The sequence below is a fragment of the Pan paniscus genome, chromosome 15 (assembly GCF_029289425.2).
Source record: "Pan paniscus chromosome 15, NHGRI_mPanPan1-v2.0_pri, whole genome shotgun sequence".
Taxonomy (NCBI): Eukaryota; Metazoa; Chordata; class Mammalia; order Primates; family Hominidae; genus Pan; species Pan paniscus.
Window position 1 is genome coordinate 100798939 of NC_073264.2, and position 25638 is coordinate 100824576.

Below are 25638 nucleotides of genomic sequence, written 5' to 3' on the forward strand. Positions count from 1 at the left end.
GTTCTGATGCTCCTTCTGACTGACTTTTTTTTTTTCTTTTTTGAGACAGAGTCTTGCTCTGTCACCCAGGCTGGAGTGCAATGGCACGATCTCAGCTCACTACAGCCTCCGCCTCCTGGGTTCAAGCAATTCTCATGCCTCAGCCTCCCAGTAGCTGGGATTATAGGCGCGTGCCACCACGCCTGGCTAATTTTTGTATTTTTAGTAGAGACGAGATTTCACCATGTTGGCCAGGCTGGTTTCGAACTCCTGACCTCAGGTGATCCGCCCGCCTCGACCTCCCAAAGTTCTGGGATTACAGGCGTGAGCCACTGTGCCCGGCTCCTGACTGTGACTTTTCTTATCTTTTTTTCATGCCTTGTTGTTTTTCTGGAAAGCCAATCAGGATGTACTAGATAACAGAAACCGAGGTAAATAGGTATTAGGGTGAGGATTTATATTACTCTGGCTGGGGCTGGGCTGTGTTTGACGTTTTCTGTGGCTGTAGGAGCCCAAACCTCATGGCTGTGGCCCAGGCTCTGTGTCACTTCCACCTCTGTACACTCATCTGGAGCCCTGTGTTGATGTGTGACTATCACCCAGTTCTGAGTCCCAGCTGGGAAGTAGGCGCCATCGTGCCCTCCGATTCCATCCTGGCTCTGCCTGTTCCCAGCTGTCTGTGCAGGAAGCTGTTGCAGGCCGCATTTCCCACCCTAGCAGCCCTCTGCTAGGTTCAGCCAATGAAAGCCACAGGTGGGAGTTGGAGGGGAAGTGGCAGGGAGAAGCTGGGGTATTTCTCCCCCTCTGTCTGTGCAGAATCTCTGACAGTGGCTATCTCCAGCTGTGGCCAGACAGGCCTTGTGAGGGTCCAGCTTTGACAAGGTGACCATAGCTCCTTGGCTCCAGTAACATCTGCTCTTCCTGCATCAAGGACCTGGGGACTGTTCCTACTGTTGCTGATCTCAAGGTTACTTCACTGAGCCCTGTATGGCTTCTTAGCCTCTTTGGCTTCAAGTCCCTGCGTTAAATTCCCCGTGTTTCAAATACTCAGAGATGTTTGGCTGTGCGGAGACCCTGACTCTTACACTGCACCTGTTCAGGCCAGAGCCACAGACCTCTGAGTGCTCCAGTCCTGCCGCATCTCATCCACCCCCAGCTCTGCCAGGAGCATGGGCCCAAAGACAGAAACCTGATCCCCCAGGACAGTCCAAAGAGACCTGCAGAGGACGGATGTGTGCGTTGGGGCCATGAAGATGGAGTAGGAGCTCACTGGACAGAGAAGATGGGGAAGGACACTCCAGGGAGAAGCAAACGCTCAGGTCCACTTGAGAAAAATGCCTGGGTGGTTTTGGTGCTGTGAGATTCTGGGGTAGGTGAGACAGTGTGTGTGTGTTTGTCTGTGTGGGTGGTTTTGGTGCCATGAGATTCTGGGGTAGGTAAGACAGCGTGTGTGCGTCTGTATGTGTGTGGGGGGGTGGGGCGGGGTTGGGTCTGAATCTCCAGCGGGGGCAGCGGAACAAAGGGCTGGATGCCCATCCCAGGAGGTAGATACATCAGTGCTCCCTATGCGAGAGTGGAAGTGGGGAGCCCCAGTGGGTCCTGGGCTGCAGGAGAATCCGCTGCCCCAGGAGCAGAGACTGGGAAGAAGCCCACAGTAAGGGCAAAGGGTGGACTGCGGAGACTGCTCCGTCCTCCCTCCCCACCCCTAGGCCAGGTTTCGCTTCTCCCTGAGAGTCCTGGGGCAACACCCCCTGTTCTTTCCCTCGCACCCCCATTTTTAAAATGTTACGTGAGAGCTTTCGGGGACGGGCTGCGGGCATCCGTTTCCCTAGCCCAGTGGGTGGTGGAACCGAAGCCCAGGAGTCCAGGCCTCTGGCCCTGCGCCTCCCTGGCTAAAGAGCGCCCTGTGGGGAGGAAGCAGGGCCCCAGGCGGAACCGGGAAAACACACGGGGGCTTTAAACAGACCGGGCCACTCCCATCGAATTTGGAAAGCGGTTAAAAGAGGTCGTGCCTCATTCTGCGCCGCGTCCCTCTTCCTTCGGTCCCGCCGAGTGTCCCCGACCAGAGGTGACCTCCTAGAAGGGGAGGTCCCCAAACTCGAGGCCCTGCGTGTAGGGAAGGGGAGCGCCCGCCCCTTCCCCGCCGCCGCGAGCGCCCCGGGAGGGGACCGGGGCTGCCGTCCCTCCGCCTCTTCCCCCGCGGGGCGTAGCGATGGCCCGGGCCAGGGCCGGGGCGCTGCTGGCGCTTTGGGTGCTCGGGGCCGCCGCGCATCCGCAGTGCCTGGACTTCAGGCCGCCCTTCCGGCCGCCGCAGCCGCTGCGCCTCTGCGCGCAGTACTCGGACTTCGGCTGCTGCGATGAGGGGCGCGACGCCGAGCTGACCCGCCGCTTCTGGGCCCTGGCGAGCCGCGTGGACGCCGCCGAGTGGGCCGCGTGCGCCGGCTACGCGAGGGACCTGCTGTGCCAGGTGAGCGGGCGCGCGGCCACCGGGCGGGGCGGGGCGCGGGAGGCCGAGTCCTGGAGCAGAGATCGGAACCCCGCGGGGGCGAGGGCCAAGAGTGGGCGGCGGACTCGGGAACTCTAAGCCCCAACAGGGAGTCATTTGGCACGGGGCGGGGAGACCGCGCATCCCAGGACGACTCTTGGCTTTGCCATTCATTAGTTTTGTGACTTGGGCCTTCTCGGGGCCTCAGTTTCCCCTCCTGAAGCAGGAAGGATGGACGGACGGACAGATGATGTCATAATTTCCTCAGAGGTTGGGGGTTCTTCTGCCCCAGTCCCCTGGAGTCGACCCCTCAGCGTCCCACCCCGAGCAGCTGCACCCTTGTCGGGGTACCAAGGTGGAGAGGCATCTGTCCCGGTCAGTGCTCCTCTGTGTTGTCCCCGGGGCAGTGAAAGCAGGGGGCCCTGGCGTGGGCGTGGTCAACGTGTGGCCAGGGTTTGTTGAGGGGGTTGGGGCCACTGTCCCCCACGAGCGTCTCACCCCCATCCTGATGCCCTTGCCACTTCCGCCACCACCTCTGTGGGTGCTGTGCCCTCTCCTGGGGATGGCGCCCTGGCCTGCAGAAGCTCTCTCAAGACTGAGCGACAGCTCTTTGTTGAAGCCCCTGGGTCCCCCATCTTCCCTCTGAGGGTGGAGCCCCTGCTTCTGTGCACACCTGGTGGTGCCACCACTATTTGTTTTCCTCTTGTGGGAGTCTGAGGCCCCAGGGCCTGACCACACCCAAGTGGGCAAATGTTGCCTGGCTGAATGCAGAAATGGAGCAGGACGGGCAGCCCCAGGACATTCCTGCCTCAGCATGTGGGCAGTGAGAGGCCTGGGGTGGAGAGGCCCCAGGGGCCAGGGCCGTGTCCCAGCCTTCGGCCAGCAGGGGCAGGTGGTGTGGGGAAGGGCAAGAGGGCTGACTTGGAGTTGGAGTTTGATCCTGGCTCTGTCACTTCCCCAGCTTCGTGACCTGGGCAGGTCACTGCTGCACCTCACAATATCTTTAAAATGAAGCTGAGTATGGTGGCTTATGCCTGTAATCCCAGCACTTTGGGAGGCCAAGTTGGGCAGATCACTTGAGGTCAGGAGTTCGAGACCAGCCTGGACAAGATGGCGAAACTCCATCTCTACAAAAATACAAAAATTAACTGGGCATATTGGGGAGCTCCTGTAATCCCAGCTACTCGGGAGGCTGAGGCAGGAGAAGCACTTGACTCTGGGAGGCAGAGGTTGCAGTGAGCCAAGATTGAGCCACTGCACCCCAGCCTGGGCAACAGAGCAAGACTCCATCTCAAAAATATAATATAATATAATATGATATGATATAATATAATATAATATGATATATAAAATAAATAAAATAAAACCTTAACCACCCCCCTGGGTGGCCATGCAGATTAAATGCCACATACTAGGGGCTCGGTAAGTGTTTGCAGTTGGATTTCTCGAGGGCTTCCTTGGCCCTCACTGGCTGCCCAGCCCTGGGAAGGGTCCAGGTGAGGCTTGGAGCCCGATTCAAGGAAGACTCAGAGGCAGGCAGGGACTTGCCCAGTGGTCGTACAGCCCAGCGGTGGTTGAGGTGGGGACATGGACCACACTCGCTGAAGCGAGCACATATCCAGGTGGGAAGCAGTAGGCTCTGGGAGGATGAGGAGGGGGCCCTGGGGAGCTCCAGAATGCAACAGAGGGTGGGCTGGCTGCCTTTAGGTGGGCTCTGCTGGACTCCCATGCTGTACACCTCAAGGGCACGGGAATGGTCTGGCCAAGCGTCTGCCTCCCTTACCAGCCTGGGGGCTCCTCAGGACCAGGTCCTTTGGTCTCCCTACCCCCATCACATAGCAGAGTTCCTGCATCCATGCCACATTTGTCTACTGAGCACTTGCTATGTGCCAGGCTCAGCAGGGCAGTGAGGTGGGCAGGTGGATGGAGGAAGGGAAGGGTCAGTCCTGATGCTGTCCCCTGGCAGGTTTCTTGGGAACCTTCCCAGGACAGCCTGGCCTTAAGCAACCAGCAGTTAGCAGGAGTGACCACTAACACTTCAGCCCAGGCGTCTCTGAGAGTGACCTCATGTCTGGAGTGAGCTTAGAGACGGCGGCTGAGGCTGGGTTATGGTTTCACTGACGGGGCCTCCTGGAGCATGCTGGCGGGAGGACTATGCTCTCTGCTAGCCAAGGCGGAGTCTGCATTTGGCACCTCCTGATTTCCACACGGGAGGTGGCGGAGGTGCCTTATTCATAGGTCTCTGTCAGTGTGGAGGCACTCAGGCCTTCACACCTGCTTTGGGGGGATGGGAGACTCTTTCCTGAGGCTTTGCTTGTCCAGTAAGTGCCTGTGTCCTCTGGAGGAGAGAGGACAGCCATGGCACGTGGCATCCCCAGTGCATCTGGTGTGAGCTTCCACATCACTAACCTCCCCTGTGACTGGGGTTGCCTCTCTAAGCCGCTAAAATCATCAAAGCATGGTTTCTGATGGAGAGCTCCATGAAATGTATTCTATGGGCTCATGTATTCAGCAGGCTCTTCCTGAGCCTGATAGGAGGCAGCCCTGTGCTGGATGCTGGGCCCAAAAGCAGTTGGCAAGTCACAGGCCCAGTCTCAAAAATCCCCTTCATCACTTCAGGAGACTGACACACACAGGAAGGTGCCAGAGATTCCTCAAGGAATGTAGGAACAAGGCCACATACCTCAGGGAAGGCTTCCTGAATGTTGGTTGCATGTTGATAGCTCATTATTTACTGAACAAACACACACATCTTCTCCATTTGTTCCTCCCAACAACTCTATGAGGTTGGAATTCCTTTCCCCTTCCACAGATGAGGACATAGGCACAGAGAGGTTAAGGAGCTTGCCCACGGTTACGAGCAGTAAGAGGTTAAGGAGCATTCCCCATGGGGAATGTGTGCGCTGGCTCCAAAGCCATTCTCCTAACCGCTTTGCCACACTGCCTCCCTCCTTGAAGCCCCACTGTGTCCCACAGTCCGTGGAGTGGACAGACATGCAAAGAGATAATGAAGTCCTAGCCAAGCTGACTGGCTGGAGCGCCCCTGGCGACGGAGCAGTGACTGCTGTAGAGAACTCACCCTGTAAGCTACAAGATTCAATGGAGTGAGTGTCGTGCCTGAGATATGGACAGAGTGCATTGGGAGCATCCATAAGGGCCAGGGATGGGACAGTCAGGGCCCTGGGAGCATGGAGGACAAGAGGAGACCTTTGAGTAGGCCTTGAGTCATGAATAGCAGTTTGCCAGATGAGGAAGTAGGTGAGAAGCAAATATCCGATGGACAGGACGCTGTGTGCAAAGGCTTGCTCTTTCAAATAATGAACGGTGGACATAAGAAACCTTCAGGACCCAGGGCCGTGAGTCACGAGTGTCAGTGACATGGGGGTGGCAAACTCTGGGCAAGATGGGGGCTCTCCGCCCTGCACTGAATGACCCAGGCAGCTGGAGCCTGCGATACTGGGCTGGTTTCCTATGGCCTTCCTGCCACCTGCCCCTAAACACACTGAGGCCAGGCTGTGGATCATCCTCTTGCCAGCAGCAATCACTGTGTCTTCTTGTCACTTCCTAGCTCTGGACTACCCTGGTCTGGGCACCACATTTACGTTGTGTGTAAGTAAGAGTACATAGGCCACGAGGAAGCATCTGCTGTGTGATTGGGACACATGGATGCCGAGGTCTTCGGCCTGGCTCCCTGAGGGAACTTTTGCTCCCTCTGTAGTTCTGGATTGGGCTTTGGTGAACGGAGGGCTCTCGTTGCCTTCCAGATGTCTGTTCTGCCCCTCACTGAGTCTCTGGAACCAAGATGGTGCCTGGTACAATCTCTGCTCAGTAAATTCTTGGTGAATGAAATGTTGCTGACTAATCTGGAAAGAACACCAGTCCAGGCATCATGAGGCTTGGGTGTGAGCCCTGGTTTGGCTACTTCTTGGCACGTGGCCTTCTTTAAGTCTCAGTTCCTCATCTATAAAATAGGAGTCAAGCCGTGTACGGTGGCTCATGCCTATAATCCCAGAACTTTGGCGGGCCGAGGCGGGAGGATTGCTTGAGCCCAGGAGTTCAAGACAAGCCTGGGAAACATAGAGAGACCCTGTCTCTACAAAAAATAAAAATGAAAATTAGCTGGGTGTGGTAGAGCACGTCTGTGGTTCCAGCTACTCTGGAGGCTGAGGTGGGGAGGATCATTTGAGCCCAGGAGGTCAAGGCTACAGTGAGCTAGGATTGTGCCACTGCACTCTAGCCTGGATGACAGAGAGAGTCCCTGTCTCACAAAATAAATAAACAAATAAAATAAAATAGTGACAATGACCCTACCTTGCAGAGATGAAAGAAGGCACGTGGGCACACAGTCCCTCCCTGGTCCACGTGCAGCTGCCGGCTGACCCACAGGTGGTTCCCGGTGAACCATGGGAGGGACAGCACACACGGCGGCCTGAGGCCTGGCCATCTGGCCTGCTCATTGGCAGAGGGGAGCATGTAAGACATGGCACCCTGGTCTGTACCTGGGACAGTAACTGACCAGGACTCCAAGACATTCTGCCAAGTGGCCCTTGGCCTGTCAGGTGAGACCTAGCCTCACAGCAGTAGAGGGGCCAGGAGGACATGCTGTGGTATGACCAAAAGCCACAGTCATGTCACAGGAGTGAGTGGGCCCTGGCCTGGGGCTTGAGAACACCCTGGGAGGCAGCCTGCCATCCCCCATCCCCAATCCTCCCCCAAACGTCCCAGAGGCCTCCTGCTGGAACCCAGCCTGGTCCTCCCTGTGAGGGGAGGGAGTGTGTGGCTGTCAGTACCTCCCCACTGCAGAAGGAGCATCCCGCGAAGCTCTGGGGGCCCAGAGCTGACTCAGACCCAGGCTTGGCCTGGTGGACTCACAGGTGGGGGAGGGTGTCAGTCACAGATAGAAAGAATGACCACGCCACAGGCCGGCGGCTCTAACAGGGAGGCCCGCAGACAGCCTGGAGCTGTGGCCTCTGCTTTGGGTAGGGGTAGGGTGCAGGGAGGGTGCTGTGGTGTGGGGACACTTAACTGGCGTTTGGGGATGGGTAGTTGGGAGCTGGCCAGTAGAGCTGAGCAGACGTGGCTCAAACCCCAGCCCATTCGCATGTGACATGATACTTTGGGCTCCCTTCTGCTGTCTCTGCTTCCACCTCTGTGCAGTGGTAATAAGAACAGGCCTCCCTCCCATGGTTGCCTTGAGGAGGAAATGCAGATTCATGGGCACACTGCCCTGGTGCCTGGTCCACAATTTGCCCCAAACCCCAGGAGCTGCTGTGATTGGTTAGCATGCCTTCTCCCACGGCCATGGCCATGATTTAAGAATAAAGAGAATTCTGCCTGCCAGAGAAGAGCAGGGAAAGGGCATGCCTGCAAAGGGAAGAGCCTGTGCTGAGGCTCAGAGGTGTGAAATGGCAGGGAGTATGTATTAGTCTCTTATCTCATCGCTATAAAGAAATACCTGGCTGGGTGCAGTTGCTCACGCCTGTAATCTCAGCACTATGGGAGGCCGAAGTGGGAAGATGGCTTGAGCTCAGGAGTTCGAGAGCATCCTGGGCAACATGGCAAAACCCCATCTCTACAAAAAATACAAAAATTAGCTAGGCGTGGTGGCTCTCGCCTGTAGTCCCAGCTACTCAGGAGGCTGAGGCAGGAGCATCTCTTGAGCCCAGGAGGCAGACATTGCAGTGAGCTGAGATGGTGCCACTGTATTCCGGCCTTGGTGACAGAGAGAAAGAGAGACCCTGTCTCAAAAAAACTAACGGACAAACAAAAAACAAAACAAAACAAAACTGGGTAATTTATAAAGAAAAGAGGTTTAATTGGCCCACAGTTCTGCAGGATGTATAGGAAGGATAGTGGCCTCTGTTTCCGGGGCGTTCTCAGGAAACTTACCATCATGGTGGAAAGTAAAGGGGAGGTGGCATGTCTCATGACGACAGCAGCAGCAAGAGAGAGATGGTGTGGGGGCCATCTAAACGACCAAATCTAATAAGAACTCACTCGCTCTACAGTACCAAGGGGAGATGGTGCTAAACTAAACCATGCGTGAGAACTCCGCCCCTGTGATCCAGTCACCTCCCACCAGGCTCCTCCTCCAACACTGGGGGCTACAATTCTACACGAGATTTGGGTAGGGACACAGATCCAAGCCATATCAGAGTATCAGGAGATGGAAGGTAGACAGGAGGCTGGAGAGGTGGGGAGAGGCGGGAGCTGATGATGGAGCTGTCCATGGGCAGAGCCAAGTCAGAGAGCACTTTGTGTTTTACTGTTTTTCAACAGATAGAGGCTGGAAGGTACTAGAGGGTGCGGACGGGGTGGTCAGGGAGGATCGGAGGTGAGCCTTGGGCAGGAACCCAAGTTAAGTGCAGCAGTGAGCTGTGCTGATGTAGGGGCCGAGGTGCACTGTTAACACAGAGAGGGCGGGTGACAGTGCCTCAGACTCTTCCTGGCATACGGCAGGTGCTCCAGAGTAGCTGCTGCTGTTGCTGCTGCTATTAATAGGAGTAGTAATAGTGTTCTAACAACAACACAAACATTAAGACCTAAGGTTTGCTACTGTCACTGCGGCTTATCGTGGTAACAGGCAGATGGCGTTGTCTCCATTTTATGGATCAGCAGACTGAGGCTCTGAGAGATGGGGGACCTGCCCAAGGTAACCTTGGGCTGGTAAGCACCTCCACAAAACATCTCTGAGCCATTACTGTCTCTGCAGGAATGCTCGCCGTATGCAGCCCACCTCTATGACGCTGAGGACCCATTCACGCCCCTGCGCACGGTGCCCGGGCTCTGCCAGGATTACTGCCTGGACATGTGGCATAAGTGCCGGGGGCTGTTCCGTCACCTCTCAACTGACCAGGAGCTCTGGGCGCTGGAGGGCAACCGTGCCAGGTTCTGCCGCTACCTGTCCCTGGATGACACGGACTACTGCTTCCCTTACGTGCTGATCAACAAGAACCTCAACTCAAACCTGGGCCACGTGGTAGCCGATGCCAAGGGCTGCCTGCAGCTGTGCCTGGAGGAGGTGGCCAACGGGCTGCGCAACCCCGTGGCCATGGTCCATGCCAGGGATGGCACCCACCGCTTCTTCGTGGCCGAGCAGTTGGGGCTGGTGTGGGCCTACCTGCCCGACCGCTCGAGGCTGGGGAAGCCTTTCCTGAACATCAGCCGGGTGGTGCTCACCTCGCCCTGGGAGGGTGACGAGCGTGGCTTCCTGGGCATTGCCTTCCACCCCAGCTTCCGGCACAACCGCAGGCTCTACGTCTACTACTCAGTGGGTATCCGCAGCAGTGAGTGGATCCGCATCAGCGAGTTCAGAGTCTCCGAGGATGACGAGAACGCCGTGGACCACAGCTCTGAGAGGTGGCTTCCTTGGGGAACCTGGGCCTGGGTGGGGTAGGCGCCCATATGCACTGGTGTGACTGGACCAGTTGGTATCCTGTTCTCACATATTGTGAATATTTAACACACCTGGTGGGGGTGCTGAATTTCATGCTTTGGGGCCTGGAGAAGGACAGTTTTACAGAACAGACCTCACACAGGCATCATATCCAAACCCCTCCATCTGGCCTGTGAGGCCTGACATTTCTCCACCAACTCTTATTTCAGGCACTTTAGATGCTTCATTTCATTTGATTCTCCTAAAACCCACTGAGGCTAGTATTATTTTTCCCATTTTACAGATAAGAAAGTGGAGGCTTAGAAAGGTGAAGTGTTGGGTCACACGGGGAGGGAGGGTCAGAGCTGGAACCCTGATCTGTTGTCTCCAAAGCCCACCCTCTGCCCCAGCCTGCCTCGCTCTGGCCTGAAGGTGCCATCTTTTTTGTTTTGTTTTGTTTTGTTTTTTGAGATGGAGTCTCACTCTGTTGCCGAGGCTGGAGTGCAGTGGCACAATCGCAGCTCACTGCAACCTCCGCCTCCCGGGTTCAAGCAAATCTCCTGCCTCAGCCTCCTGAGTAACTGGGACTACAGGCACATGCCACCACACCTGGCTAATTTTTTGTATTTCAGTGGAGACGGGGTTCCACTGTGTTGCGCAGGCTGGTCTTGAACTCTTGAGCTCAGGCAATCTGCCCGCCTCGGCCGAAGGTGCCATTCTTGAGCCCCACTGGGTCCTTTTTCCCACCTGAATCCCCTGCCTCAGGGAACTTGCTCCCCTTCCTGCCCTGAAGTTCATCTGTTCCTGCCTCCGGGCTTTTGCTCCTCTCAACAAGGCCTGCAGAGCCTGCACTCTATGGATGATTTATGCCCCAACTGTTTTCAAAATGGGTCTGACCTGACCTTGCACGTGGGGCACATGTATCAGTCTAAGTCCAGTAGGAAATAAACCCTGTAACAGGTAACTCAATAGGTAGAATTTGATCCTGGGAGTCAGTTACTCATGTGTTAGAAATGATAAAAGGGCTCAGACGCAGTGGCTCACGCCAGTAATCTCAGCACTTTGAGAGGCTGAGGCAGGTGGATCACTTGAGGTCAGGAGTTCAAGACCAGCCTGGCCAACATGGCGAAACCCTGTCTCTACTAAAAACACAAAAACTAGCTGGGTGTGGTAGTGGTTATCTGTAATCCCAGCTACCCGGGAGGCTGAGGCAGGAGAATGTCTTGAACCCAGGAGGCAGAGGTTGCAGTGAATCAAGATCCTGCCACTGCACTGCAGCCTGGATGACAGAGCAAGACTCTGTCTCAAAAAAAAAAAAAAAAAAAAGGCAACCTGGGGAAGGCAGCGACTCTGAGGTTAAAAACTGGAGGAAGCTGCCTCTACCCCTTGGGCCGGGAGGACAAAGTGAGAAGATGGGGTTACTGGCGCCCTGGAGCTGGGGACACCCAGTGGAAGCTGGAGCCATAATTGGCCTGGGCAGGAGGAGGTGGAGCCGAGAGAAGGAGCAGCTGCTGCCAAGAAGCTGCTTAAAGCAGAGAAGGGGAAAAACCCCAGTGCTCCTCCCTCTCCAGGCTCCTGCCAATGCTGTCCACTGGCTGAACCTCGCTGGAGGCCAGCTAGCTAAGAAGCCTGGGAAATGTCGTTCATAGGAGCTGACCCCCTGCAGTAGAGAGGAGGTAGGGGGAGGGCCAGGACTGGGTGTGAGGGCAAATTGGCAAAGAACAGCACATTGTGTGTTTGATAAAACTGTAAAATCTTGACATCGAATGTATAAAAAGGAGGAGAAATCAAATATGTTAGCTATGAAGGCTAATGTGAAGCTTTATGATTCACAGCATTAGTTTTGACTATGAGCTTCCTGGCAGCCAGAGTGAAAGGAGGAAACATAATTCTCAGATCTTACAGGAGCCTGTACAGCCAGTTCTCCAAGAGAGACCAAGTTTATCACATGGATCTGACAGAGGGGAGATGGAGGGACAGAATGGATGTGTCTTCAGTGGTGACTTTTAAAAATGGATTCCTGATAAAGACTTGAGGTGGAACACAAAATACACAGATGAACATATTTCAGAGTGGGGGCTCAGCAAAGGTCCTCTGGTGACCTCACAAAGTCAAGCCTAGAACTTGACTCACTGTTGGGGAAAGGTAGGCACCGCAGGCTCAGGGCAGGCCAGGAATGAGTGGTTATCCTTGCCTGAATCCGCTGTCAGTCTCTCCTCCCAGAGCTGAGATCCCAATGCCGGGTGGATGACCGAAAGTCTGAGCTGTTCTCTCCATGGAGAACCTGGAGTTTGGAGCTCTGTATTGCTCGCCAGATCATATGCACAGGCCTCACAAAGAAAAGGCCTCCAGTCTTGGCTCTGAAAAATCAAAGTCCTGGGTTCAAGTCACTTGACCTTTCTGTATCTAATTTTTTCTTATTTGTATGGATAAGGGATTAATAGGCTGGGTGCGGTGGCTCAAACCTGTAATCCCAGCACTTTGGGAGGCCAAGCAAGGAGGATCGCTTGAGGACAGGAGTTCGAGACCAGCCTGGGCAACACACTGAGAGCCCTCATCTCTACAAAAAATTAAAAAATTAGCCGGGCATGGTGGCATGCACCTGTAGTCTCAGCTACTCAGGAGGCTGGGGCAGGAAGATCCCTTGATCCCAGGAGTTCGAGGCTACAGTGAGCTATGACCACATCACTGCACTCCGGCCTGGGTGGTAGAGTCTCAAAAAAAGGAAAAAAAGAAAGAAAGAAAAAGAAGGGATTGAGAAATCAGTGACCGATCCTGGAAAACCTAAACCACCCTAAGTATTTCAGTCAGAGGAAACTGAACACAGGGATGACTAAGGCATTGGGAGGGCTGGAGAAGGAGAGGAGGAAGGTTAAGTTACTTAAAGACTAGTAACTGTAAGAAGCTGCTACCACTCTTGGGTTGGAGGAACAAAGGGAAAAAGTCCTTTGTGCTGTGGACTTTGCTGCTCTTAGTACCAAGATGGCTGGGTGGAAACCCAGGAGTCCACGTTCACCAGCCAACGCTGCTGTCTCTGCAGCCACCACTTCTGGAGGCAGGGCTAGAAGCCAAAGAAACCTGGTCTCTCCCTTCCACCCACCAACCCAAACTGGAAGCCAGCTGGCTGGGAAGTATGGTGGTAGGTTTCCTGCAATGGCAGTAAGGGAGGTTCCTGAGTAGGGTGAGTGTGGCGCTGAGTGCACCGCACACCGTCCTGCCCACCGTTAGAAGCTGCAAATGAGAGAGTACATAAGATGAGCTCAACATAAGTAACTAGTGTGTGGGAAGCTATGATGAGGAAGAAACCAGCTGTGTCAGTGACTAGGTCGACAATTTCCCATAATCATAACAGGGCAGGTGCTAGCAATGGAGAGCAGAAACAAACAAAACAAAACAAAACACTAGGCCAGAACGAGAAGACTTGAGTTCTAATCTCAGCTCTGCTACCTGTGGGATGTGTGACCTTAGACAAGTTGCTCAACCTCTCTGAGCCTCTAGGTCCTCCTTGGCACGATAGAGTGCATTAACTTTGCTCATTCTACCTACTAGCTCCTTGTGGAAAATCACTTAATGTAAAGGATATGAAAAGTCTTTTCCAGGCTGGGCATGGTGTCTCACGCCTGTAATCACAGCACTTTGGGAAGCCAAGGTGGGCAGATCACTTGCGGTCAGGAGGTTGAGACCAACCTGGCCAACATGGTGAAACCCCATCTCTACTAAAAATACAAAAATTAGCCAGGCATGGTGGCGGGCACCTGTGATCCCAGCTACTCAGGAGGCTGAGGCTGGAGAATCACTTGAACTTGGGAGGCGGTGGTTGCAGTGAGCTGAGATCGTGCCACTGCACTCCAGCCTGGGTGACAGAGCAACACTCTGTCTGCAAAAAAAAAAAAAAAAAGAAAGAAAGAAAGGAAGAAAGAAAGAAAGAAAGAAAGAAAGAAAGAAAGAAAGAAAGAAAGAAAGAAAAGTCTTTTCCATTGTGAAATGACATCCAAGGAGACCGTGATCTTGTTTTGTGCGTTTGGCTCATGCGTGGTAGGCTGAGTTTTAGGGGCCCTTATCTTCCTTTAGGATAATCCTGGAGGTCAAAGAACCAGCCTCAAACCACAACGGGGGCCAGCTGCTTTTCGGGGATGACGGGTACCTCTACATCTTCACTGGAGATGGCGGGATGGCCGGAGACCCCTTTGGGACATTTGGAAATGCCCAAAACAAGTATGTTCAGCTTTTGGTTGGCTTGTGGGTTGGTCTACGTATCCCTGGGCTTCTCATACTCTTCCAGAGGGTGAGTTCCTTCCTCGGCCAGGCATTGTAGGGCAGGAGAAAAGGTTCTGGGTCCCAGCTCAGCCTGCAGCTAGCTGGGCAGCCTAGGCAAGTCACTTGCCCTCATCAGTTAGAGGGGGTAAAAGTCCACTCTGCAGGCAGCTTGTCACAAGGAGTAAAGGCAATCATGGCTGCTCAGGGCCTGGCACAGGACCCTCTGGGCACAGGCGCCTGAGAGGTGCATTAGCGAGCCTCAGGGCAGATGGGATTTTCTCTAAGGTCAGCCTGGCCCTGCCAGACCCCTGCTGGAAGAAGGCAAGGGATGCTCCCCAGGCCGAATGGAAAGTGTGAGCTGGCTGGAGCAGGGTAGCAACAGCACGTGGGGCTCCTGTCCCAGGGTCCCTCAGGAAGACCCAGATGTTAACGTGTAGTCTTGCTCTTTTACCCACTTTCTGGCTTGAGCAAATGAGCTCAAGATCTCATTCCATTACACACACACACATACACAAATATGCATACACACACGTACACACATATATACACACATACACACACAAACACATACACACATGCATATGCTACATATACACAGCACACACATATACACACATGCATATGCATGCACACACACAAACACACACATTCACATACGCACATACCACATACACACAATACACACACATATACACACATCCACACACATCCACATACATCCACATGTACACACACACACATACATACGCACACATACACACATCTACATACATACATACCTTCACACACATACATACACACACATACACACATCTACATACATACATACCTTCACACACAGACATACACACACATACACACATCTACATACATACATACCTTCACACACATACACACACACAGTCTTGGGAGTGTAAACAGGATGTCCAGGAGTCTCAAGTCAGCCTGCCCCATTCCCTTAGCCAAAATGGTAAAACCTTCCTCAGCCCAGGAAGTAAAAATAGCAAGTATGATGTTGATTACAGTAATTAAAGTGCTCACAATTTGTGAGTTGTCCTTTCACATGTGACAGTGTAAGCATCATCCCAGCTTTCTCACGTTTGGGATGTGTTTAGAGATGAAGTTGAGAAAACAGAAATTAAGGATTAGTGGATAATTGGACAGAACTTAAAAACATTATTTTGCTGCTACAAGTTGTGCCCACTTAGATATCGAATCCTGGCATGTGATGCGTGGGTTCAGGGGTGTGATCTGGATGGTGTTCAGCAGGCTGGAGTGTATGAGAGGAATTTACGGGGGAAAGTAGAAGGCCAGCAACAGGGGCTTGATCACAAGGCATATATCGGGTGGGAGCGTTTCATCACCGTGAAAGAGGATACTTGTTTGCTGTCCTTACTGATTAGGGAAAGGTGTGGGTGCTAACGCTATGTGAGGATGATGGAATACAGCTTCACAAACCCTGCCTTGAAAAGCAACCCAGAGGGAGGACACCAAAATGCTAACAGCAAGGGAAACTGATGCATTAGGTCGGTGCATCAAAAATCACCGATGAGAAGGGCATGTTCTCCGCACTGTCTTTAAGCACATTACAGATTTTTCCCCTCACGCGTCACTTTTGTCATGAGCTATCCTCCTTAGCTGCTTGGAGCTTAGGGCTGCACCCCTCTGCTCTCTCCCCCTCTCCCCACCAACCCGCACGCTGGTGCATTTGGCTTTGATTGCAATCCTTCATTCACTGACTCTGCAAACACTTAATGGTCACCTACTATGTGCTGGTCACAGTGCCGAGTACTGGAAGAAAACTGTAAATACAAGTCATTTTTTCTAGTGGAATTTTCACCCTATACCACAGTCCGGGAGGACTGAGTGGTCTGAGCGGGACCACTCTACTATTACAGTTGAGGACACCAAGATTCCACAGAGTGTGTGGTAAAGAGCTTGAGTTTCTGGACCCAGACTGTCTGGGCTGGATCCCAGCGGTGCGGCAACTGGGCGATGTTATATGAGCTTTCTGAGCTCCGCTGCCACATCTGTAAAGTGGGGATCATACTAGGACACACCTACCTAAACGACTGTTGTGAGGACAAGACGAAATAGATGATGTGTTGTGTCCAACGCATGGGACAGGCCTGGCGCACAGGAAGGTGGGGGATGCATGTTGAGTGAATGAATGGTGACCCGGCTGTAAGTAGTTAAGGCGAACAGCATCCCAGGGTCTCTGGCCCCACAGCCTAGGCTCACCCTGCACCTGGCTCAGCGGTCAGCCGGCGCCCCGGCACCTGCCCCGCGGAGCCCGTGCGCCCTGGCTCAGGGCGACCCCGAGCCGCGCCCTCTCCCATCCCGCCCGCAGGTCGGCGCTGCTCGGCAAGGTGCTGCGCATCGACGTGGACCGTAAGGAGCGAGGCCTGCCCTACGGCATCCCGCCCGACAACCCGTTCGTGGGCGACCCCGCGGCGCAGCCCGAGGTCTACGCCCTGGGCGTGCGCAACATGTGGCGCTGCTCCTTCGACCGTGGCGACCCCTCCTCGGGCGCTGGCCGCGGGCGCCTCTTCTGCGGCGACGTGGGCCAGAACAAGTTCGAGGAGGTGGACCTGGTGGAGCGCGGCGGCAACTATGGCTGGCGCGCGCGCGAAGGGTTCGAGTGCTACGACCGCAGCCTGTGCGCCAACACCTCTCTCAGTGAGTGCCCGCGCCCCGGGGACCCCGGCCCCGAATCCGCCCCCACCCCACCCCACCCCACCTGCTGTGCCGCAGGGCCTCCCTCGGTGACCGCCCCCCCCCCCCCCCCCGGAGATCCCTGACCCTGAGTCTGTCCTCGGCCCCACTCTATGGGCTGTGCGGCAGGGCCTCACTCGGGGACCACCCGCACCCCAGGCACCCCCTGACCCTGGATCTGCCCCCACCCCAACTCCACGGGCTGTGAGCCAAAGCCTCCTTCGGTGACTGCCCTCGCCTCCACCCGGAGCCTCCCTGCGCCTTGGAGGCCTCCCAGCAGCGCTCTTGAGTTCCTCCTCGCTCCATCCCCACCTGGCACCCCTGCAGACACGCTTTCCACCACGCCAGCCCTGCTGTGGGCACGCCCCTCCCTCCGTGGCCGCCCCGCCCCCGCGGAATCCCTCCGGAATTCTCCTGGCTGATGAACCTTCCCGCCGCTGGCTCACCGCAGCTTCTCGCCCTCCCACCCCGCAGATGACTTGCTGCCGATTTTCGCCTACCCGCACACGGTTGGCAAGTCGGTCACAGGGGGCTACGTGTACCGGGGCTGCGAGTACCCCAACCTGAACGGCCTCTACATTTTTGGGGATTTCATGAGCGGGTAAGTGACCTAGTGCCCTCGTGCCCCTGGCTGCTGCCTCTGGCTCCTTGGGACTGGCTCCTTGGTAAAGGGGAGTGTATGTGTGCGCCCGTTCCTGCACATGTGCCTCGCTGCTCTGACAGGGGCCCCTAGGTGTGGGCCGGACACCCGCATCCACCCGCTTTTCTCCTGAGATGTATGGTGAGCCTTTGCTGCAGGCCTCAGTACCTCTGTGATAGACACACAACTCATGGCGTTAAAGACTGGAGGCTTGCTTAAGTGCGGGTCCCGTGGTCTTCCTCTCCCTCCTGAGAACCATGGGCTCTGGGCCTGACAGCAGTTCTGATGGGCAGGAGGGCAGAATATGAACAATTTCCTGGACACTCAGGGCCACCCTGCTCCTGGGGAAGCCACAGCTTGTCACTGCAACAGCTGATGGGGGCCTGGAGCCCTGCCCCACCCCACCCCAGCCAGGACTGCAGGGAGCTTGCAAAGGTTGAGAAACTAAGACCCGAGAGAACAGTGGCTGCCCACGGGCCTCCTAATGGGGAGAGGAGGAGGTGGGGCTCTTGTGGCCTTGGAGCCTTGCTGCCCTGCCCCCGTGCTCTAGGGCAGCAGTGCCACCCACTGAGACCCTGCTGTGGGAGGAGGATGAATCACATCCCAAATAGGTTTGATGGGGGAGGGAAACCTACATCACAACCCTCCTTCGAGTCAGGCTCTGTCCCCAAGGGTGCTTATGGAGCCTCGTGACCACCTTGTTGTCCCATTTACAGAGGAGAAAGCTGAGGACTAAAGAGGCCCAAGGGCAGGCTGAGACGGCTTGGTCTAAACTCTGGCTCAGTTACTGGCCAGGTGACCTTGAGCCAGTTACTTCACCTTTCCTTATCTTCAGCTACCTCATCTGCAAAATGGAGATGATCATAGTACTTGCCCCTAGGGTGGTTTTAAGGACTGAATCAGTTAATACATAAATAGCACTTAGAATCTAGTGTGGAAAGAAAGAAAGAAAGAGAGAGAAAGAAAGAGAGAGAGAAAAGAAGGAAAGAAGGAAGGAAGGAAGGAAGGAAGGAAAGAAGGGGTACATGCTTAATATACGGTGATTTTTTTTTTTTTTTTGAGACAGGGTCTCATTTTGTCACCCAGGCTGGAATGCAGTGGCACAGTCTCAGCTCACTGCAGCCTCCACCTCCCAGGCTCAAGCAATCCTCCCACCTCAGCCTCCTGAATAGTTGGGATTATAGGCATGTGCCACCACGCTTGGCTAATTTTTGCATTTTTTGTAGAGATGGGGTTTTGCTCCATTGCCCAAGCTAATCTTGAACCAGACTCAAGCAATCCTCCTGCTTTGGCCTCCCAAAGTGCTGGGATTACAGGCTCAAGGTGCGGTGCCCAGCCTGGTGTTTCTTAATTATTTCCATGCAACCTCCTCTGGCAGCAGCCGAATAGGGTTCCTAAGGAGAGGGAATAAAGACATGAAGATGCGTGAAGTGGTAGGAGAATTCTGATTTTGTGTCCAGCCTGCAGCCTGGAGCTGAGAGAGATACCTGACCTGGGCCCCTGGAAGTTGGATTCCTCTCCCAGATCCGCCCCTTCCCCGGGGACCCAGCTTTCCCATCTGGAAAATGGGTATAGATGAAGCCTCTGTTTTTACCCCTGATTCTCCTTTCTCCCTTCTGTCCTTCCCAGGAGAGCCCAAGTCTCCTGACCACAGAAATTCAACTAATTTTGCCAGTATTTTCCCAGCCGCTCTGCTGGGTCAGGCAAGAACCAGGATGACAGAGATGAATAGGACCCCTCGTACCCGAGCCAGGGAGACAGACCCATTCAGTCCACTGCACTGCAACCCCAGAGAGCCTGTGCACAGTGTGGGGGAGCCCAGCATGGGGGCCTTCAGGGAGGGCTCCACAGAGGAGGGGACATCTCTAAGCAGGGCCTGGAAGTATTAATAGGTGATTGACAAGCAGCGATGGGAGTAAGGAGCAAGGTTAGCATATTCCAAAGATGTTGAAGCTCCAGCGCTTGGCAGGTTCTGAAACCAGTGAGCTCTTGAAAGCGCTGTGCCCTCTGTAGGATCCAGTGGGCTGGATTGCATTCAGCGGGCAGTAACCAAGCCGGTCTTGTTCATTCCTGTGGGTGTCTGGTAGGTGCTTGGTGAAGATTGCACACAATGACAGCTTCATGGACATACCACATGTGCAGACACACAGGGCCCGGTGCTCAGAAAGGTTCACACTTGATCTCATGCTCTGTGGTCACCATCTTGAATTCTTAATATGTTTTGAACAAGTGGCCCTGCATGCTCATTCTGCACTGGGCTCTGCGAATTGTGTATGGTCCTTGCATGGATCAGTGGGTGAGTGGATGGGTAGATGGATGGAGGGAAGAAGGGAGGGAGGAATGGATACATGGATGGATGGATGGATGGATGGATGGATTGGTGGGTAGGTTCCCCTGGGTGCCATGCCAGGCATGGCCTCACAGCTCATCTTCCTTTGCAGGCGTCTGATGTCCCTCCAAGAGAACCCAGGGACAGGCCAGTGGCAGTACAGTGAGATCTGCATGGGCCACGGCCAGACCTGTGAGTTCCCAGGCCTCATCAACAACTACTACCCGTACATCATCTCCTTCGGGGAGGACGAGGCCGGTGAGCACTCCTGAGACCTCTCCTTGCTGGTTGCTCGTGCCTGGGACTGGTCCTCCACCCTGTAGTCCTTCTGGTCTGTGATGTAGGGGAAGGACCACACAGGCCTGAAATTAGTTCCCACCTGGGAGGAAGATGTTCCCTGGGCTCCAGACCTGCATGTGCCTCTGTTATGGAAAAGGGGTCCCAATCCAGAGCCCAAGAGAGGGTTCTTGGATCTCACGTAAGAAAGAAATTGGGGGAAGTCCATAGAGTAAAGTGAAAGTAAAGGAATAGAAGAATGGCCACTCCATAGACAGAGCAGTCCCGAGGGCTGCTGGTTGCCCACTTTTATGATTATTTCTTGATGATATGCTAAACAAGGGGTGGATTATTCATGCCTCCCCTTTTTGGACCATATAGGGTAACTTCCTGACGTTGCCATGGCATTTGTAAACTGTCATGGTGCTGGTGGGAGTGTAGCAGTGAGGACGACCAGAGGTCACTCTCGTGGCCATCTTGGTTGTGGTGGGTTTTAGCCGGCTTCTTTACTGCAAACTGTTTTATCAGCAAGGTCTGTATTTTGTGCCGGCCTCCTATCTCATCCTGTGACAGAATGCCTTAACTGTCTGGGAATGCAACCCAGTAGGTTTCAGCCTTATTTTACCCAGCTCTTATTTAAGATGGAGTTGCTCTGGTTCACAGGCATCTGACACCTCCTCAGGCATCTTCACCTCTCTGAGCTCCCGTTTGTTCCTATGGAAAATGGAAGTAGTGGCCCCTTTCTTCCTCTTACCCCCACCTCACCCTCACCCTGGGTAAGGTTGCCATGAGCTTTAGTCTAGTAACATGGGTAAGCGTCCATGCCAGTTAGCCGGCCAGGAAGGATCTGGAATGTTGGAAATGCAGGCAGGTATGGAAGAGAGCCTCCCCAGAGACCTCTCCTGGCCTGGAGCTCCTGATGGCAAATGGATTTGGGCCATTCAATGAAACCACATAATTATTTCAAAGCGGCTGGACACAGCCTTCTTGCCGGTTAGTGGGTCCTGAATCTAGGCACTTGTCAACGCAAGGGACAGAGTGGGAGGGGAGAGGAAGAGGGGCCTGGAGACTGGATACTGCTCCAGCCTCCTGCTTTTGTCCTTGGCCCCGGGTTGTTCCTGGACAAAAGCCCAGGGGCCCCCAGTAGGCCCTAATGGATGCTTATTGGGGTTGCTAGGCAACGCCCGCCCAGGGGCCTTTGGAGGGGTGTCCCCTGCCCGGCTCAGTGCCCAGAGCCCCCAGGGCTGTGTCTGGGAAACCTTTGTTGAACCGTCAGAATCTGAATTTCCAAAAAGGCAGCCCCCAGCCCCCACAGCCATTCCTAAGCCCTCTGGGCCCTTGAAAGCCCTTTCTTTTGGTCAGTAGGGGGTTAATGTGTTTTAGAAGCAGGGGTGCCCCTCCCCCACAGAGGCAGGGCCTGGAAGGAAGGTACAGTTCCCAAAAGGCCGTTCCTCAGCCCTCTGAGTGACACCCAAGTGTGGAAAACCAGGAGGAGGCACCAGTGAGACGGGCGGCCCAGGGACACCTCTGGCAGCGGCCTCTGGAGAGCACGGAGCCCGGAGCCCTGGGGTCCAACGCAAACAAACCTTCCCCCTGCTCTCAGCTCCCGCTTCTGCTTCTCTAATTGTTCCAACACTTGCAAATTACAAAACAAGTACCTCTGCTAACCCAGTGTGCTCTAGGGACAGTCCACACCACAGAGACCAGGAAGGTGGCTCAGTGTCCCACCAAGGGAAAACATCCCCTTTGCCCTCTGAAAGTTCATGGAAAACCACTGACAAGGGGCAGATTCCTGGGAGAAAAGGCACACAAATGCATCCTGTCACAATGACATGACACAGGAGCCCTTGGAATGAAGACCCAAAGATACGGGGGAAATTGTCCATTTTTTTTTTCTTTTTTTTTTTTTTCGAGACTGAGCTTCGCTCTTGTTGCCCAGGCTGGAGTGAAGTGGTGCAATCTCGGTTCACTGCAACCTGCAACCTGCAACCTCCACCTCCCAGGTTCAAGCTATTCTCATACCTCAGCCCCCGGAGTAGCTGGGATTACTGGTGCGTGCCGCCACACCCGGCTAATTTTTGTATTTTTTTAGTAGAGATGGGGTTTCATCATGTTGGCTAGCCTGGTCTCGAACCCCTGACCTCAGGTGACCCCAAAGTGCTGAGATTACGGGTGTGAGCCGCCGCACCCAGCCGAAATTGTCCATTTTTATGCTCAGGTGCAGCAGAGTATGGACAGCTGTGCAGAAATGTGATTGGACAAAAAGGGCCTGACCTTATGCTGATTGAGTGGGGAGGGCCAGCACAGCCTGTGTGTCTGGATTCTTCTTGGCCTCTCTGCGCATCAGTCCTTCCTTCTGGGTATGGGGCTGTCTCTGGAATGGGGGTCTTATGACCTGCAAATGGTCAAACAGGTCAGATCACCTCTTCCTTTTTTATTTTTGAGGTAGAGTCTTGCTCTGTCATCCAGGCAGGAATGTGGTGGCGCCATCATGGCTTACTGCAGCCTCCAACTCCTGGGCAATCCTTCTGCCTCAGCCTCCCAAGTAGCTGGGACTTCAGGCACATGCAACTATGCCTGGCTATTTTTTAAATAGTTTGTAGAGATGGGGTCTTACTGTGTTGCCTAGGCAGGTGTGGAACTCCTGGGCTCAAGTGATCCCCTGCCTCGGCCTCCCAAAGCGCTGGGATTACAGGCATGAGCCACCATATCTGACCCAGATAATTTCTTTTTTTGTTGTTATTGTTGTTGTTGTTGTTGTTGTGGGATTTTTGTTTTTGTTTGTTTGTTTTGAGACAGGGTCTCGCTCTGTCGCCCAGGCTGGAGTACAGTGGTGTGATCTCGGCTCACTGCAACCTCTGCCTCCTGGGTTCAAGTGATTCTCATACCTCAGCCTGCCGAGTAGCTAGGACTATAGGTGCGCACCACCATGCCTGGCTAATTTTTGTATTTTTAGTAGAGATGGGGTTTCACCATGTTGGCCAGGCTGTTCTCAAACTGCTGACCTCAAATGATCTGCCCGCCTTGGCCTTCCAAAGTGCTGGGATTACAGGCGTCAGCCACCATGCCTGAACTCAGATAATTTCTTCATGGCCAGTTTTACACAGAAAGGTTGGGGGAGAGTTACAATAATATTTTTAGGTTCTATGACTGGCTTTGGGGGAAATGTGTGCTGGTTTCTATGATCTGCCATGGGAAAGAGAAATTCTAGTTTCTATGGCACCTCGGGGGAGAATAGGACTGAGAGACGGGAGGACAGGCGAAGGTCAGAGAAAAACTTTTGCTTCGGAGGCAGCTTCTGAGGCCTTCATTTTGGAGCATTGTTTTCTGAGTCTCAACAGCAGCCCTGGGCGGGCTTGGCAGCATCCGTGGGGGCTCCCTGTGTGTGCAGAGGGTTGGGGGCTACAGCTCCCAGCAGATCACGGCTGGAAGGGGCCTTGCAGTCTGCCTGGTCCAGCCTTGTCATTTTACCAATGGGGAAACTGTGGCTGACTATGAACGCCTGGTTATGGAGGAGGGGCACCATGCCCAGCCTGGCCCCTGGACACCTCCCAGAGTGGGGCCTTAAGGTCGGTTGGCCAGATGAACCAGGGAGTTCCTCAAGGGGTTGGAACAGAGGAGGCCGGGGCTGCTCCTGGTGGCTCACTCCAGAAAGAGGCCCAGAGGGGAGTGGACGGCCCAAGGCTGTGTGGCCAATTTAGGGCTGTGCCCATGGACTTCTCAGCAGGGACGTTCCACCCGGGGACCCCCAATGCTGTAGGCTGCATCATCACCATGTGTGCCTACAGCTCCTCCCCTGACCTCCCCAGTGGGGCTGGTGCCCCTGGGTTGGGGGGTCAGGGGCCATTGACCACTCAGCGTACTGCTCTCCTCATCCCCCAGCCCCATCACAGCTGGGTCTACCCCAGTTACACAAGTTACCCCTCAAGTGCCTTCCCTTTGCACTTCCCAAGTTTGCTGTGCCTTGCTTCTCAGACCCCACCCCATGCAGCCCTCCCTGACTGCACCTGTCCCCAGGGATATGCTTTCCTCCAACCTATTACCAAGCTGTCTGTCTCAGCCTCTCCGTGGGGAAACCCCCTTCCCTGCCCCCAGTCCAGCTGAGCTCTCTGCTATCCTTTTACAAGGACAGAGGTATTAGCATGGCTGAACCCTCAGGATGAGCCATGTGTGGCTTGTGTCTGGGCTCCCAGACACCATGCATCCAATATTGGTGTGGGGCTGGGGCAGCAGACTTTCCTGAGTTCTGGTCCTGGCTTAACCATTCACTAGCTGTGTGACTTAGGACAAGTCACTTGACTTCTCTGAGCCTCTTTTTTTTTTTCTCTCAGCTGTGAGGTAGGAATAATGCAGCCTATTTTCTGGTCATAGGTGCCCCTGGCAGCAGGGGTTGGGAGGGAGGATTGGAGTGGGAGGAGCAGGGAGAACCCACATTCCCTGAGACAGTCCTCAGCACCAGGGGCTCAGAACTCCAACGGTTACATTTTCAGCGCAGCTCTGAGATGGGGAGAAGTTGAGGCTTAGAATGGGGCCATCACACAGCTGCTGGAGATCACAGGGGGCCAAGCAGAGGGGCTAGGACCTACACTCCCAGCCATGTACTCTGCTCCTGCCTGGGAGGTGCTTGTGGTCAGCAGAGAGCCTGGCAGGGCCCAAATCCCGGATGACGACCGCAATCATAGCTAGCTAATGCTGATGAAGCACACGCTCTGCGCTCTTCAGTCCTTATAACAGCCCAATGAGGCATGCCCATTTTAGAGATGAGGAAGCTGAGGCTCAGAGAGCCACATGTGCCTGCGGGTCTCCTGGAAGCAGTTGGGGAGCTGGGCTGTAGCCCCCTCATGTGCGCCCAGAGGTGTGTGGGGCTGGGCATGAAACCCAGGTAGGTGACAGGGGTGGCGCTGGGTCACCGGGAAAAGGCAAGAGCAGAGATCTGAGCTTGGGTGGGTCCAGGCAGAGTGCCTGACACCCGGAAGACCAGGCTCCAGAGGCCCTTGGGTACAACCCAACTCCTCACCCAGCCTCACTTCCTCTTTCTGGGGACTGGACAGCTAGACTGAGCTGGGATGCCTCACGTGGTAGCTAGCTGGGGTTGGGGTCGATTTCCAAGCCTGCAGGGAGCGGGGTGGTGAGGCGGGGCTGGCTGGGACGGTATTCCAGGTGGGGGTCTCACTAGTCACTTTGTTCTGTCCAAAGGGGAGCTGTACTTCATGTCGACAGGGGAGCCGAGTGCCACAGCTCCACGCGGAGTGGTCTACAAAATAATTGACGCATCCAGGTGAGTCCCGGCCTCCAGGACAGGGAGCTCCTGCTGTCTGTCAGGCCTCTTAGCTCCACGGGCTTGTCCCCTCCGCCTTGCCCTCAGGTGGGTGGTATTAATCCCCATTTTCAGACAAGAACCCTGAGGCCCAGAGAGGGACATGATTTGCCTCAGTTCCTCCGGCAAGGGGCAGACCCAGGATTCAGACCCGGGTCTGCACACCTCAAAGCACAGGTCTATTAGGATAGGAGGGAGCTGGAGAGGTGACTGGGGCCGCGGGCCGAGGCTTCACTTGGCTTTCTTGCCTGGCCTGCCCTCCCTG

General features: G+C 54.7%; 1 protein-coding gene across 7 annotated transcripts in view; it reads left to right on the forward strand.

Moving 5' to 3' along the window:
- The window catches only part of HHIPL1 (HHIP like 1), a 78012-nt gene that overhangs the window by 38529 nt on the left and 13845 nt on the right, over positions 1–25638 (forward strand). For 2 of the 7 annotated variants that reach the window (XM_063596118.1, XM_034938106.3), the window contains exons 1-7: positions 1823–2446; positions 9177–9823; positions 13911–14054; positions 16447–16775; positions 17286–17412; positions 19893–20038; positions 25253–25334. In XM_063596118.1, coding sequence (XP_063452188.1) covers positions 2192–2446; positions 9177–9823; positions 13911–14054; positions 16447–16775; positions 17286–17412; positions 19893–20038; positions 25253–25334 — 1730 coding nt within the window. In that variant the 5' untranslated portion in view covers positions 1823–2191. Of the gene's footprint in view, positions 1–788; positions 1349–1822; positions 2447–9176; positions 9824–13910; positions 14055–16446; positions 16776–17285; positions 17413–19892; positions 20039–25252; positions 25338–25638 lie in introns of those variants that run through there. The other 5 variants (XM_034938108.4, XM_034938107.4, XM_034938109.3 and 2 more) reach the window with 4 other exon arrangements.